Source organism: Lepidochelys kempii, chromosome 7 (assembly GCF_965140265.1).
Source record: "Lepidochelys kempii isolate rLepKem1 chromosome 7, rLepKem1.hap2, whole genome shotgun sequence".
NCBI classification, from domain to species: domain Eukaryota; kingdom Metazoa; phylum Chordata; order Testudines; family Cheloniidae; genus Lepidochelys; species Lepidochelys kempii.
The window spans coordinates 17,213,025-17,230,798 of record NC_133262.1 but is presented as its reverse complement, the minus strand read 5'-3'; the positions used below and the strand labels follow the sequence as shown (position 1 = coordinate 17,230,798).

At 37.8% G+C, this 17,774-nt stretch overlaps 1 protein-coding gene across 12 annotated transcripts in view; it reads right to left on the bottom strand.

The window, feature by feature from the left end:
• Positions 1–17,774, bottom strand: part of GRM7 (glutamate metabotropic receptor 7) — a 538,586-nt gene that overhangs the window by 55,021 nt on the left and 465,791 nt on the right. For all 12 annotated transcript variants that reach the window (XM_073351193.1, XM_073351189.1, XM_073351192.1 and 9 more), the window contains one exon: positions 5,936–6,182. In XM_073351193.1, the coding sequence (XP_073207294.1) occupies positions 5,936–6,182 (247 nt within the window). The remainder of the gene's footprint in view (positions 1–5,935; positions 6,183–17,774) is intronic.

The following is a 17,774-nucleotide window of genomic DNA, read 5'->3' as shown; positions in this document are numbered from 1 at the left end:
ATGTCCTATGAGTTTGAGCCTACACTCATTGAAGTCAATGGCAAGGCTCTCATTAACATTAATGTTGCAGGGTCATGGTACTAAAACATCTTAAGCACATGAGCTGTCTAGTTTGTTAGATTAGATTTTCTAACAATTGTCATGAGTGCACGTGTTCTATAAATGAAGAATATCTATGGTATTAACATAGAATAGTATTGCATGTGTATGTACACATACACACACATATACATATATATATATACTTCAAAGAAAATTTCAGCTTGTTAATCATGTAAAATTACACAATATGGTATTTGCAGAAAGGTTAACACAGTATGTAGTCATACTGCTCCTGATAAGACAACATGAGAAATGTACGTAGATATTTAGGAATATGATATGCATATGAAGGAGAATACAAAAAACCATTCTCCCTGCATATGTGAGTTAGAATTATTATTAATTATTATTAATTGTATTACCCTTTGTAAGATTCTGCTCTCAGTAACAATGTACTCTAGTTTTAAAAAGTAGTATAAAAGAGATCAAAAATTGGTCCTTGAGGATGGGATTTTCAAAGGAGATTGACAGAGTTAGGTGCCTAAACCTCGTTGATTTTTATGAGATTTGGACACCTAACTCTGTTAGGTGCTTTTGGAAATCCAAGCCTACAACATAGGAATGGCAAAAAAAACCAAAACAGGCTTTCTAAGGAAAATTGGATTCTAAACTAGACAACATTTTTCATGAAAAAGTCTCCTTTTCATTGAAAATTTTAATTACACAAAATTCAAAACTAAATATGCATCAACTGCAAAAGGGTCAATTAAGAAATGCCATCAAGGTGCATCATAGGAGATGTAAATCCCAGGACCTCCATAGTAGTATTCTCTGAAATGCTTCCAGTTCCATGCACAGGGCCACAAAGACAAAACAGATCATGGATGCTGTAGGGAAGAGGGTTTTAGGTTTATTCAGAACTGGGTACCTTTTTAGGAACAGGAGAGATGGGCCCCACTTAAACCAAAATGGCACCAGACAGCTGGCATGTAAAATTAAAAAGTTAGAGGATTTTTTAAAGTAAGGGTTGGGGGAAAGTCGACAAGTGCAGATGAGCACATGGTTCTGGCAGAGACATCCCTTAGGGATGAATTTATTAAAGGGAGAACTCTATCTCCTAATAAAGACGATAGGAAAGAAGTTGGTAAAATACTGGTAAGAGCTAGTGAGGAGCAATTAAATGTAACATGAAAGAGAGCACTGAATATTGACAAAATGAAGAATGAGGGGGGGTTTGATAGCTGCTTTCAACTACCTGAGAGGTGGTTCCAGAGAGGATGGTTCTAGACTATTCTCAGTGGTAGAAGAGGACAGGACAAGGAGTAATGGTCTCAAGTTGCAGTAGGGGAGGTTTAGGTTGGATATTAGGAAAAACTTTTTCACTAGGAGGGTGGTGAAACACTGGAATGCGTTACCTAGGGAGGTGGTAGAATCTCCTTCCTTAGAAGTTTTTAAGGTCAGGCTTGACAAAGCCCTGGCTGGGATGATTTAATTGGGGATTGGTCCTGCTTTGAGCAGGGGGTTGGACTAGATGACCTCCTGAGGTCCCTTCCAACCCTGATATTCTATGATTCTATGAAAATGTACAAGTGCTTATACGCAACTACTAGAAGTCTAAATAGTAAGATGGGTGAACTAGAGTGCCTTGGAGGAGTTTGTCTTGGAACCCACAAGAGGAGAGGCAATTCTTCATGTAATCCTAAATGGAATACAGAATCTGGTCATACAGGTGAATACAGCTGAAGCACTAGGTAATCACGACCATAATATAAATTAAATTTAACATCCTTTCAGGGGAAAAATGCCAAAGAAACTTACCACAGTAGGATTTAACTTCAAAAAGGGGAACTACATAAAGACAAGTAAACTTATTAAATGGAATTTAAAAGGAAAAATCACAAGGCTGAAATGACTGCAAACTGCATGGCGACTATTTAAAAACACTATAATATGGCTCAAAGTATATTAACTAAAATGCTAAATAAATAAACAAACCAGTAAATAATTAAATAAAATACTAAGGGCCCCAAAATAATGCTACCATGGCTAAACAGCAGAGTAAAAAAGGTATCCTTTAAAAATTGGAAGTCATATCCTAGTGAGGAAAATAGAAAGGAGCATAAACTCTGGCAAGTCAACTGTAAAAGTATAAAAAGGTAGGCCAAGAAAGAATCTGAAGAACAACTAGCTAAAGATACAGAAAGTAACAACAAAATAATTAAGTACATCAGAAGCAGGAAGCTTGCCAAACAGGAAGTGGTGCCAGTGGAAGATTGAGGTGCTGAAGGAGCACTCAAGGAAGACAAGGCCTTTGTAGAGAAACTAAACAAATTCTTGCATTGGTCTTCACAGCAGATATGGGGGAGATCCGCACACCAGAGCCATTCTTTTTAGGTGGCAATTCTGAGGAACTATTCCAGATGGAGGTGTCAACAGGGGTGTTTTTGGAATGAACCGATTAATTAAACAGGAATAAGTCATCAAGAATTCTGAAGGAACTCAAATATGAAATTGCAGAATTACTTAATGTGGTATGTAACCTTAAATCAGCTCCTATACCAGATGATTGGAGGGTAGCTAATGTAATGCCTATTCTTAAAAAAGGCTCCAGAGGTAATCCTGGTAATTACAGACTGGTAAGCCTAATTTCAGTACCAGGCAAATTGGTTGAAACTATAGCAAACAGCAGAATGATAACACACCTAGATAAATAAATATGATAGGTTGGAGAAGAGTCAATGTGGTTTTTCTAAAGGGAAATCATGCCTCACCAATCTATTTGAATTCTCTGTGAGAGTCAACAAGCATGTGGAAAAGGATGATCCAGTTGATTTAGTGTACTGGGACTTTCAGAAATTCTTTGACAAGATCCCTTACCAAAGGCTCTTAAGAAAAGTAAGCAGTCATGGGATAAGAAGGTAGGTCCTCTCATGGAAATGGTTAAAAGATAGGAAACAAACAGTAGAAATAAATGGTCAGTTTTCAGAAAAGATAAATAGTGGGCTCCCCCAGTGATCTCTCTTGGGATCTGTGCTGTTCAACTTATTCACAAAAGATCTAGAAAAGGTGGAGGAACAGTGAAGTGACAAAATTTGCAGATAATACAAAATTAATCCAGACAGTTAAGTTCAAAACTGACTGCAAAGACTTACGAAGTGATCTCACTAAACTGGGTGACTGGGCGACAAATTCAATGTTGATAAGTGCATAGTAATGCACATTGGAAAAAAATAATCCCAACAATATCTACAAAATGACGGAGTCTAAATTAGCTGTTACAACTCAATAAAAAGATCTTGGAGTCATTGTGGGTAGTTCTCTGAAAACAACCACTCAATGTGAAGCAGCAGGCAAAAAAGCTAACAGAATATTAGGATCCATTAGGGAAGGGATAGATAATAAGACAAATAATATATATAAATGCCTGGTACACCCACACCTTGAGTACTGTTTGCAGTTCTGGTTGTCCCATCTCAAAAATATGTATTAGAATTGTAAAAGGTTCAGAGGATGACAACAAAACATCAGTAGAGTTATGGAACAGCTTCTATAAGAGGAAATTAAAAAGTCTGAAACTGTTCATCTTATAAAAGATGACTAAAATGGATATGATGGAGGTCTATAAAATCATGAATGGTGTAGAGAAACTGAATAGGGAAGTGCCATTTACCCCTTCAGGTAACACAAGGGGTCATCTGATGAAATTAATAGGCAACAGGTTTAAAACAAACAAAAGAAAGTACTTCTTCACACAACACAGAACCAACCTGTGGAACTCATTGCCCTTTGTTGTTGGGAAGGCCAAAAGTATAACTGGGTTCAAAAAAGAATGGATAAGTTTATGGAGGACATCAATGGCAATCAGCCACAATGGTCAAGGATGCAACCCCATTCTCCTTGTGTCCCTATACTTCTAACTGACAGGGGACAAATCACTCAATTCTGTTCATTGCCTCTAAAGCATCTGGTTTTGGCCACTGTCAGGTACACAATACTGGGCTAGATGGACTATCGGTTTGACCCAGTATGGCTGCTCTTATGTAGTCCACTCAAGGATCTTGACCCATGGAGGAAAACAAAGTCACGAGGCACCTCAGATGTGAATCCCATGAGTCACCAAGGCAGTATTTCCCGATTGAATTTTTCCACTTTAAACCAAAAGCATTTGACTGACAATTTTTGTTTTTTCAGCTTTTGATTTTTTACTGAAAAGTCAAAATTTTCCATGAAAAAAAATATTCCCATCAGCTCCACGAAAATAGTAATCTGTGAAAATGCCACTCAATTACACACTCATTTTCTCATTCCCTTCCCTAGCTATATTTCATCTTAGTAGATTCCTTCTTCCTATGCTTTTGTTGTTATTGTTCCTCCTTCCCTCTCTTCTCCCATTCCTCATTCAAAAGGCCAATTTAGCTCATCTCAGGCTTGGCTGTGTTAGGTGTTAAAATCAGTGGAAGCTGAAGGTGCTCAGAACATTGTGTGACTGGACCTTAGCAGCACAGAAATCACAGCAGTGAGTGGATTTAAAGGACAGGGATAATTTTGGAGGGGAGGGATTTTATATGATGAAATAGACAGATTTACTGTACTGAATAATAGGAATTTAATTTAGGGTAATATTCTGCCTCCTTAATTCATGCAGGGTAGCTCCTTACTCTTCAAGTAATCCTATCCTGTTGACTTCTATAGCAATCCTCATGAGTAAGGTTCTATTCAGCCTGAGTAAGAATGGCAGAATATTGGCCCTGATTGATCAGGATTGTTTCCTTTAATGACTGTGACTCTACTACCAATCCTTAATAAGGGTGCCCATCCCTTTTGAAGAAAAAATTCTGGTTTCTCAGTTCAGTTAGAACACATTTTGTACAGCTGTATGATACAACCACCCAGGGGAAATGCGGTGTTTGCTAGCCATTTCCACTTTGCTTTGGCAGTGGAGTTTCTACTTCAGGGCAGCTATTCAGGCCATCCTTTAACTGACAGAAAGCGGCAGGGGTTTCAGCAGCAAATGGATGAACTGAATCTGAGCAAAGCAAGGGCATTTCTTCACATTCTGATCTGGTTTACCCAAAATTGCAGATGTGTCTAAACCTTTACAGTATGCTGTGCAGCTATCTCCCTTCCTGAATTCCATGCAGGTTCAAATACAAATGCAAATAAAATGTGATGGCCTCAGTATGTGATTTTGTGCTACACTATACCATGACATCCACATTAAGGAAATTAAAGAAACTGGAAACATCCTTTCTGTCCAGATTCCTCCAAAATCAGTGGAAAGACTCAAATGAACTTCAGTGAGATATATCTTTCTTACAGGGAGATGGATCAAACCATTAGATGGGAATGCTCTCAGGGCGTTTAACAGAGGTTTCTTTGTGTGTGTACAAGTATTTGGTTATGCACGTTATAAGTAAATAACCACAGCCCAAGCACATAAACACAGAAAGGATTAAGACAACCCACTGCTCCTGAATACTATGGTTTGAGTCCTGCCTCCACAGTTCAGACTGGACATTATAGCTGCAGGAATTGGGATGGAACTTAGATCTCATTACATCGGGGCATGTATTATTGCACAGTGGTGGGGTCAATACTCTAAAAGGCTACTGTTCTTAGAGCAATGTTCCCAGAGGAGGAGAAGGAGGAGGAGGAGTTGCTCCCAGCTATCAAGCATAGTCTGAAGAGTTTTTCCTAGTAGGCAAGCATCAAAAGGTGGGAAGAAAAGAGCGAATGTCATAAAAAGGACATCCATGGAGATATTAAAAGAAATGTATTACATAAAAACTTTAATTGAGGAGATCAGATTATATGAAGGATCTAAAAATAGAATATTGGTCAACACATTCCCAGAACACACAAATAGCCAAGTAATAGGTTTAGAAATACTTACTGTTTGGGTCTACATTTTCACAAAGTTCTGTTTTTGCTTCCCCATTGGGCCTGTCACTTGCTTTGTGCGAAAGCCGTGATGACATGGTCGCTGCCGTCACTACGGCCTTGAAGCTGCGTTTCCGTTTCTGGACATTTAGTTCAGGATGGAAGATGATGATGTACACTTTCGGCATGTAAAGCATCCCCAGGGCCACTGAAGCACTTAAGTTCATGGATATTGTAAGTGTGGTAGTTTGTATGTAGAGCTAGGAGACATAACACATGAGACACTATTACAAATAAAATGATTGGGAAATATGTAGTAGCACTTAAAGAGGAGGTGTTAAGTATAATCATGCTTCTTGAGATGGGCTAAACGTCTAGGCAACAAAGCATCATGCTTTGTGAGATGCAACAGAAAGAGAAGAGTAACACTTAAGTAGGCTTTAGTAATTTATTAACATTCTGAAAAACCTTCTATTGAGTTTACAAATAACAGCCACTAACATAGAATCTGATCCAGCAAATTACTGAGAGCTCTTCTCTACCAATGGGCATCAACTACCATGAAATCAGTAGCAGCTGAGGACGCTCAGGATCTTGCAAAAGCTCTTACTGCTCTGATTTTGGGCATACTCTGCAAGTATAGCTTTATTTATTTTATTTTATTTTATTTTATTTTACATTTTATTCAGCATGTGAAGGTCAGATTCTGGTTTCAGTTACACTAGTGTAAATCTAGAATTAACTCTCTTTTAACTGAAACCAGATTCCCCCATTAGGGAAGATGAACACTATAAATGTAACAGTTCAACTTGTTTAGAAATTTTATTAAAGCTGTCTTCTAAATTCTGGTAACTTTTCAACAACCGTATTTCAAATTTCTGCTGTTTATTCAAAATGAGTAATATAAGTACCCAAAGAATATAAAATGGATTTGCATACTGCTGACTTGCAGTTAAGCTTGTTAGCAAAAATGGTATGTGCAATACTCAGAGAATGCTAGTACTGTGAGATATGAATTAAAGAAATCCATAACACGTCCTTTGTTTAAAGATGTTACACACATACATAACTGGAAGTGCTGTAATTTTGTTTAAACTTATCTTTTCAATACATAAAGTGGAATAAGTATATAACTATGAAGGAGCACATAGCTTAAAACTAAAGTGCTTACTCAATTTCTATTCACTCCGCACTCAGACCAAACTCATCTTCAATGGACTTTTGCAAGAGAAAGGACTTCAAGACTGTGAAAATATATGATGGACCAAATACAAATATCTGTCTATATTTTATATGTTCAGATATGTATATTTATCTCTATTTCTATCTAGATATACACCATATATATTCTCTTACTCATATACAACTACATTGCCATTTAAAAGTATAACCTCTGCTCAGATTTCTTAATGTCTGATTCCCTTCTGAGTGACACTAGTGTAATGAGGAGAAGTTGCACTGATGTCAGTGACATTATACTGGTGTACTTGAAAGGAGAAGTGGGTCCCTTAATATCTCTTTTAAACTGGTAACAATATATAATAATTCATTAATAAAATAATGGAAAAAACATACAGAAAGAGCAGTTATCAGTGGTTTGTTGTGAAACTGAGAGGGCATCTCTAATAGGGTCCTGCAAGGGTCCATCTTTTCATTCATGGCTTGGATAATGGAGTGGAAAGTATGCTTGTAAAATTTGCAGATTACACCAAGCTAGGAGGGGTTGCAAACCCTTGGAGGACGGGATTATTAATTCAAGATGTCCTTGATAAATTAGAGAATTGGTCTGAAATCAATAAGGTGACATTCAATAAAGACAAATGCAAAGTATAACAGTTAGAAAGGAAAAATCAAATGCACAACTACAAAATGGGGAATAACAGGTTATAGAATAGTAATGCAATGGAGTAAAGGACTCCCTCTGAAATCAGGACAGTGTCATAAATGCAACATGATGACTTTACAACAGCCTCACAGTATGAGAAGCAGATAGGTTAGGTGGACACAATGCAAGTTTCAGCACAAAATGTTTTAGAGTCTAAGAAAATCATGAAAAGAGCAAAAGGAAATAAACATATATCAAACTGTAACTAAGAGATTTTTTTTTAAATCTTACCTAGTTGAAAGTATCTTTTTTTTCTTTTTTTAATATGGATCTTAGGTAAGAACAAAATTAATTAGATAAATAAAGAGTCTCCTGAATTTTTGAACCTGCAGTTTATAATATAAACGAAGGGCAAAATTCTCCTGTCAGGTCCACATGATGGATTCTGATCCTTCTGACTTCCCACGGGTGCCAAAAGGTGGGTAGGGAGAACACTGTATAGGGGTTGAGATCCATCATGCAGGTCAGAAAGCAGAAATCTCCCAGTTATTCAAGCATGTTCATACCAGTAGCTTATAATCATTGGCTTCTCTCCATGACGATGTGTCACAGTTTTTAAGAAAAGTCAATGTGGCTACACCAGAACTAAATTTGGCCCACTGACATAATACATCAGTATAACATCAAACTATTTTTTCTTTCTCTCTGACTAATTTCCTTAGCTATACTGTCCACCGGGCTTAGCCCTTTTTTGTAAGAGGTTATTGATGGTGATATATATATATATATATATATATATATATATATATATATACATATATCTCACCCTGGACATAAATCTATTTTCTGCTTCTCTAAGCCAGATTTCACTGACTGTGCAGCTAGTCCATGGCAATGAGTTTCCTGGATTAATAGTAAATTATACAGATCCTTTATAACCCATCAAAATAAGACATTCTGAGGACAGGAGACCATAGTGTTCGAAGGCAGCAGGCCAGGTTCTCAGCTGTTGCACACCAGTGCAGCTCAACTGACATCAGCGGAGCAACGCTGATTTATACCAGCTGAGGATTTGGTCTAAAGCTCTAAAGTATAAATCAACACTAGTGCAACTGCAAAAGCTGTCATCAGTCTGCATAACACGCAGCTTGCACTTGTTTTCATCAGAGCATAGAATGTCAGTAGCGTTTTTATTTGGGGGCACAAGGTCGTTCATTTCTATTCCCTACAGTTAACTGGTGATCTTGTAGTAATATTTAGTCAACAGTGCCTTTTACAGCATCTGGTTCTATAATTCCAGTGAGGTTCCCTAACTTACACATTGCACAATGATGGAAGGAGGAGCGGGCAAGAGAAGAACCTTTGAAGAATGAGAAACTGAGTGATGCACAATGAGTCTCATGACAAATGGGAACTGTAAGGGAAATTACTAGATACGTTTACACATGAAATGCAATTTACATGCAAAGATTTCATTCCTTGTTTCATGTATTTGATAACTCTTTGCAAATACTTCTGATGAATGCAAATCAGTATTTTGAAACACATAGATTGAGATGTAAATTACTCAGGAAACCTCTTACTTCATGAATGCCTTTTATGGGTGGCCAGTGTAAGGCTGAACAATGGGAGCAGAAGGCAGTTTCCAATCTTAGGGCTGTTATGTCATATAAGGTGCAGACCTGAGTAAGGGGTGGTGTGGAGCCACGCAACACATGTGGCTGCTCTGGCAGAGATTGTGCCTCAGGAGGTACAATTCCTCCTGAAACTTCCCAGTGCTCAGGGATGCAGCATTATCCTTTAGGATGGTAAATCATGCTTCCCTATTTGGGCCTCAATAGCTCTACTGGCTGGTACAGATTGAGGACTGGGAACATGGTCCTGCCCCCTTCGTGTTGCATGGAGTATTAGTAGGAGAAGTAATGCACAGGAATAGGTCTTGTGTATTTTTGCACACCGTGAAAGAGCCAGCAGTGAGCTGAACCTCGCTGGTTAACAACATTGGCCAATTGCGCACATGCATTGCGAGCATTTAATTGATTGTCTAGCAAGAAGCATGTGAGAGAATGAAACCCATTTTATTTGAAATCTGATGGACACTGTGACCTTCCTATATTTAGGGATAATGGGAAGGGATGATTCTTTCTTAGCCAATGAAGTGCAATATATTTCTGAAGAAGATAACAGTAACCTGTGCTAAAGTTTGTTTATTTTGGGCTCTGATCCTGCAATGAGGTCTTTATGGACAGACCCCTATTCCCACATGGAACTCACAGCAGAATTTATTTGGGCAGAAGGAAATTGTACCATTCTGTATGTGCCACAGAATAACTAGTTTTGTTGCTAAAAAAGGACTATTCACATGAATAAGATGTAGGAGGATAAGGCTCTAAAAACTTTACAAATTTTAACTTTGTACAGCTTAAAACATGTCGTGCTGGCATCAGAGATCAGACTTTGAAGGAGCACATTAGAGAAAATTAGGCCCTAAGGATATCATTCAGATGCAAAGGCACCCAGATTTTATCATTTATTTTACATAAAGGATTTTCATCTGAATTTTAGATTCCTATGTTTTCCACATTCGTGTTTTATTCATGCAAATGATGAAAATTGCCTTAAAAAGCTCAAGAGAAGATCAGATTGGTCTTGAATATACAGATCTATTAGCTAGCAATTTTTAAAGCACATATAGTATCAATGGCACTGTTTGGGTGAATAAGGATAACTAACATGAGTAAAGCACTGTGGGATCAGGCTCTTAATTCTTGTGTATCCAGTGACTACATATGCAATAACTGGGACATTACAGTCAAGAGCATTTCTCTTATAAAAGTCTGTATAGAGAGTTCATAAACTCTAAGTATGTGCTGGAAATTAAAAGTTGGTGAACATAATCTGAGTCCAGCAGCAAATTGCCTTTTTTTTTTTTGGCTGACATGATTTTTTTTAAAAAAAATCATCCACTGAATTGTTTCTCCTCATGATTATGGGAAATTAAGTTTAATACTTTGAAATATATTCTTTTGCATTTCCACTAACTCACAAATAGATTAAAAAAAGATTTTTCTCAGCCTGATTTATTTCACATTTATGTCAGTATTAGAATCAACCTTGGTCCATCCCATTGAGATGAATAGGTCAGTTCAAAGCTGTTTCAGACCAATTGTGTCAGGTTGGTTGAAGACAACACCCTACAGTTCCTTATCTAACCATAAAGTTGAGAAACGTATTTTTAATGAAAATTTAGATTCAGGAGCCACAAGTCCTGGACAGCGATTGTATTCTGGGGCTACAAAATGATGGAAAACAAGAGAACTTAAATATAAACGGTTTATAGTCTTTTCTCTTTTGTCTCGGTTGCTATTCCCACCACACAGAAATTATCTTGGCATTCTGCAGACCATAAAAAGGGATGGAAATACCATCTTACATATGTATATTTCTTGTATTTTGTTTTTTAAACCCACCCTACTAAAAAGTACAACTAACTTCTGGATCCAAAGATGTTTAATAATTTGTTCAGTGCCTGAACTAATGCAAAAGAGACACAATAATCTTCACAAAGAGCAACTCTGCTGCTATCCTGTCCAGTGCAGACAAAACCTTCCTTTAACATCTTATGAAAAAATGAAGAACCTCAAGCAACACAGCACCTCCTAAAATCATGCTGATTTAAGGCTGGATTAGATGGATCAAATTAGCACTGTTAATCAACAGCACTTCCTGCATCAAACTGAGGTTTCTCTGCCCATTTTCCACCTAAGCTCTGCTTGGCTGAGATCACAGCCTAGGTTGGTTATGGCTGTAGACCATAAGGAAATATAAAGTATGGAAAGCAGAGGAAGCCCTTCTTTTGGGAAGTATTTTCATATTTAACTCCAAAAATATCGTCAACTGCAAAAATAAACATGTATCTGCTTTCTTTGGACAGCTTGATTTATGGAGGTTCCAAGAAACAATAACTTTATCTAAAAAAAACATGCCTTCTGCAAGGCTTGTATTCTTTTATGGTCTGACACATGTAAAGAATTATATATGAAGCAATCCTGTCTTCTCCCTTCACAGATCTGGCTCAGTACTCCTCTTCTCATGCTCACTATGCCTTTCCAACAGCCTTTCCATATTTCCAGGTGCCTGCTGTTAATTCCCATGGACACATTCTCTCTCTTTCCTCACAGGGACTGGAACCTTTGAGCAGTAAATAATGCTTACCCTGAAGCTTAGTTATTCTCTAATTTTCAAAAACACTGCTCACTCCTGCGTACATATAACGTAATCATCCCTTAAGTATGGTGTGATAACATGCCAATGTTACTCTTTACACAGCAATCTTCCTGGGTTGGATAGTCTGGACCAAAGAACCTTCTTACCTGGGCGAACTAGGGTCAAAGTAGTGTTCAGAGGTCAGTGGAAGTTTCTGTGAGAATACTTTGAAATACTACCTAATAAGCCAGGCCGCAGCTCCCGCTCCGTTATTTTTAATCAGGTCCATTTTAATAGATATAAAGCCAAAAATGGCAAATGACTGGAAAGGGTCATTTCTTGTTGACTAAAGGACAAACACACACACTTTTCTCATTGTTCTGACATGACTGTTCTCAAGACTTAGCTAAAAGGCAAGTTTGTGCACAGTGAGAATCTACCATGAACCAGCTTGCTGACCACGAACTTGTCATGTGGATACTGTTATTGAGAAGTAAAAGTCCCAGAGTCTGGCTTAGCATCCAGCCTCCCCTATAAAATATTTTTATACATACGTGTGTGTGTGTGTGTGTGTGTGTGTGTGTGTGTCTAGATTGCAATTTCTTCACATTAATACAATCGGACATCTGTGTTCTCCCAGAATACAGTACTAATTAATAAAAATTATAATAATGCAGAAAAATACCTGGTGTGCACACAAAAATCAGGAATATCGACAAGCAAGTCACGCAGTTAGCTACCTACATGACCTATCTGCATATGCAAAGACTCACATTGAGCATGGTACAACATTGCACACCAGGTGGCTTTGGAAGTCAGGCCTACATGTTTCACTTTACTATTCGATACTTGCAGGAAGTTAATTAAAAACTTCCTTCTTGGTGGGTATGTACAAAAATAGAAAATAAGCAAAAATGTCAGGTAAACATGAACAGTCAGGACCTGATCCAGAAAGGCACTCAGAAACCTGCTTAAGATTAACCAGGTGACTAGTCCCATTGACTTGTTTAAAAACTGAGCACATGATTCAGTGTTTTGCAGCATCTGGGCCTAAGTGAGGAATTATTGAGTTGAACCTTGGCACTGCAGTGCTTCCCCTCACATTAGGGAGACAGAACAACTCTGTGGGAAAACTACATAACTGAGGCTCCATGAAAATGTTTAGGGGAGAGGGTTGAGAGGAGAGGAAGAAATAGTGCCCAACTGGAAAGAGGCAGAGAGTACAGCTAGAAAGCAGTTCCTCTTTGTGGATAAAATTCACCACTATGCAGGGGGCAGGACAAGGGCCTCAGATCACTTAAATTCTATTTAAGCCTTTTTTTTTTGTGTCTACACCAGGGGTAGGCAACCTATGGCACACATGCCAAAGGCGGCATGCAAGATGATTTTCAGTGGCACTCACATTGATTGGGTCCTGGCCACCGGTCCGGTGGGCTCTGCATTTTAATTTAATTTTAAATGAAGTTTCTGAAACATTTTTAAAACCTTATTTACTTTACATACAACAATAGTTTAGTTATATATTATGGACTTATAGAAAGAGACCTTCTAAAAATATTCAAATGTATTACTGGCACGCAAAACCTTAAATTACAGTGAATAAATAAAGACTCAGTACACCACTTCTGAAAGGTTGCCAACCCCGGTCTACACTGAAGTCAGAGGAGTTACACTGGCTAAAATGTAGAATAATGGTGATGTGGTGAATAATCAGGCCCAGTATTTTACATAAAAAGTCTACTCTTCCCCATGTTTGCCTACATTTTGTTGACATTACCCATTGTTAACATTTGTAGTGGGACCGATTGATTGATTAGTAATGTGCTTTAGAAACAGCAATATGCTAATTCACCTGATATCCTAATTTGATACGAGAAATTTAAAGTGCTTTAAAGTGACATCCCAAAGTCCCTAATGATGTTCTTTTTTAGCCCTCCATGTAACCAACCTCTGCATGTTGCATTTCATAGGTGGCAACAGAAGAGGTAGGAGGTGTTGTGGCTAACCCCACTCACTGCAATAGAATTCTGTCACCTGAATCTGACATACTTCTGCTGTGCTGCCGAGGAAAGGACAAATATATCCCTTATCTTTTACACATCCCATCAATGCTTTCCCTTCACTAATACTTTAGGCTATTAGCAACTTCTGTACTGCAGTCCTTTGTTTAGTACCTGGCTCAACATCATATAAAATTTGTTAATGTCACACAAAATCATAAATAAACCTGCACATTATAAAACTATCTTATCAGCATACTATTATGTAAGCAAAAGCTAAAGTGGTACAAAATAGTTTTAAAAAATCCATACCATTTAACTTTGGGTGATTTTGCATGTGACACACTTCACTCTCCCCAAAATGTCTTTTAAATTACTCGTCCAAGCTTTCTGCTGATGTACATGGGCACAGCTCCATTGACTTCAATGCAACTGCATTGGGATTATTTCTGAACAGGGTATTTATAAAATTTATCAAACAACCTTTTTTTTCAGTTCATACCAAAGTGGCAAGACTTGACTTCTGAGCCTTTTTACTTTTGTATTGTGAATATTTCACAAGCACCTGTGATCAAACCTCAATCTCTATATCGAAACAAGCAAACACAAAAACTAATGTGATCATTAATGTTAGTGCAATATGATCATTTAGAATTATCAAGTTATATTTTCACTAGCGTATACATTTATTACTACAGAGATATGGAATACCAAGTTATGAGCATGGTGATATCAGAGATAAAAAGCTGATCCTGCTTACAACTACTTCTTGATGTGCTGTTCCAGTTTTTCCACCTGGAAACATGGTCGACTTAGCACACAGTACACCCCAGGGGACAGAATTGTCAGTTAAGACTGGAAAAGATCTGACATAAGGAAGTTTTTTTAAACCTTTCTATTCTTCATTGCATAGTTACACAGTAGTATAGGACCACATGGAGACCATGGGTCCATTCATATCTAGAACTGTCTAATAACTCGGTCATCTCTAGCCTATACACACACACACACACACACACACACACTATTCTTAACCTTTTTCATGCTGACATTTGGTGCAGTTTTGTGTTTTAGTTGGGAACAGTAGAGGGAAGACAGACTAAAGTTTCAATGGCCTCTTACAAGGTTGATCTGTACTAGAGAGGGGATAAAGTGCAATCTTAGCCACCTGGAATGTGTATGCCCATGGTCCTCCCCTCTCTTTCCTCAGATTACTAACTCTGCTTCCCAGATGAACAGACAAATTATATCTGATCCCTGTGTAGGTGTCTATAGGAATGAAGTTAGAAAGGGCACCCTACATCCTAGCCTCTCCCAGCTCACCATGCTGATGCAGCCTTAGTTTCCCGCTATTCATTATTTAAAAAACGACTAGTGTAAGGATCTGGAAGGCAACCACAGCCACTAAACAAGTCATTGCAATGAAAAGCGGCCCTGCACTTCTCTTCATCCCATGATGGAGACAACAACTGCGGGCTAGGATCAGTCTTCTCTCCCACCAGGTGGCAATCTGGTGGCTTTGACAGCAAGCCGGTCCTCCTGGCCCTTAGGGTACCAGCACCATTCCTCTTCCACAACCTGCACAATCACAACAGTGGCAAATGCCCAGTGTTGTATAGCAATGAGTGGGTAAGTTTGTGAGGCTCAGGTTTCCATATTTTTCTGGTGGACATCAGAAACTGGTTGGTGACGTTCTTTTGGATACCTGGTGGGAGACGGTGAATAATCAGCTTACTCTTCATGTCTGATTGAGGGATGAAGGGAAGGCTAATAGGTGTCTTGGTCTATAGAACCAACATTTGAGCTAGGCATTGGGAAAGGTGGAGACCAGAGACAGGAAAAGGATTGAATTTGACCTGGTTTGCTAGAGTAAAGAACAGCTGTGACCATGAGTAAAGCCATCTGTATTGTTCATTCTGATCCTCCTGCAAATTTTGCAGTGCTTGAGACGCAGTGGAGAGTTTCTTTGGGACAGGCAAATGTTGAGGATGGTTTGAAAATATAACTGGATGTCAAAGCAGTGTAGGTATTTCTATGCAGATTATTACTATTATTATTAGAGTGTGAAGCTTTAAAAATGACAAAGGATGCCACCCCAGGGACATTTGATAAACAAATGGTAGTAGCTATGACGATTGCAGCTATTACTGTAGAAAAAAAAGAAGGCATACAAATGGTCTTTCTGAAATTTCACTGGCAATGTCATGGAATCATTCACACCATTTGATTATATAAATTCAATGCCCTGTAATTAAACAAAAGGTGATACTCTCTTCAGGGACAAGAAAATGATAGGAATTTACTGTTAACACATTTTCTTTTTAATAAAGTTGGTAATTTTGCGAGTTGGATGGAGGGAATACTGATTTGCTATTAAAAACAAGAAAGATCATGGAGGAATTGGATTAATATGTTCTGCCACTTGATAAAATGTAGCAAACTTAGTTGGATGTGAACTAACAGAGACATTTGAAAATGACTTCTGATGTATTTTCACATTTTCTTAGATGTTGTTGACCCCACAGAAGTCAATGACAAAACTCCAACTATGAGATTTCACCCCTTGTATTTTTTTCTGAGAGGTATTCCTGGATATGCATATATATTTTTTAAAATCTTCCCCCTTCCCTGAATTTGTATTGTACATTATTTTGATCCAATGAGTTCAGAACAAAGTGGTTTTCATTCTGATAAGAGCTGTGAGAAAAACTGGTTCTCTCTCTTTTTTTGGTTCACTATCCAATCTGAAAAAATATAAAAATTTAAAAAACCCAACACCTTGGTTTTGGGTTGAACAGAATGTTTTGGTTCGGGCTGAGATTTTTTTAAAAATAAAATAGATGGAAATATAAAAATGAAAAGTCATTGTGAATAAAAAACACATTTTGTTTCAAAAATGTCAAAAGGAAATGTTTTGATTTTTTTCTGATTTTCTTGAGGGGATATGACAAACCATTTGGCAACATGAATTCAAAAAATATTTCAGCTTGAATCTGCACTTTTCAGCAGGAAAAAAGTTTCCTCTGAAAAATTTTGCCCATCTCTAATTCTGAGTTTGAATTGATGTAAATCAAGAATAACTCCCTCCTATGCAGTCATGGAGTTGCAGTGTTTAAAACCAGTATGAGATCAGAAAATAGCCAACGGTATTGATGAATCACATGAGGAAGACACTTTGCAATCAATAGACCCCTGACATAGACTCCAACATCATCCATTAGTGTCTACAGCAAGCAATGTACTAAAAATAATATTTTATACATTCTATTGGGTAATGTACACATGCATGATACATTTATGACTAAAGTAGTTAATTATCTGTCAAATGGACCCCAGCAGGATTAAAAGGTGATGAAGGCAGACAGCTATTCTTTGCATGCTAAAACAAATTTTTCCTTCCTATGAATTGGTATGATTTTCAACCTGATGTGCCTATTTACCTACTTGAAACCATCCCATGAGTTATGTACATTGAACAACTAGTTTTCAAATTTTGTCAGACTTTGCAGCTACAATACCTTGCACGATTTTCTCAGTGCAATTAACTGGTCTATTAGGTTAGTCCACTGAACTAATAATTTACTACTAAATTATACCTCCTGTGAAGATACCCAATGAAAGGGGTTTGATAGGTCAGGAAGCTTTGTGAGTTTACCTAGAGGATATACCTTCAAAATTAACAGGGAAAGGGGCAGGGGAAGTTCATTGAAGAGGGTGGAGCCACAGTGTCCATATCCTGAGAGCGTCTGTTATATGGCAGGAAAGAAGACCCAATTCTCATGTAAGTCTGCCCCTTTCCCTTATCTTTCCCTCATGCAACT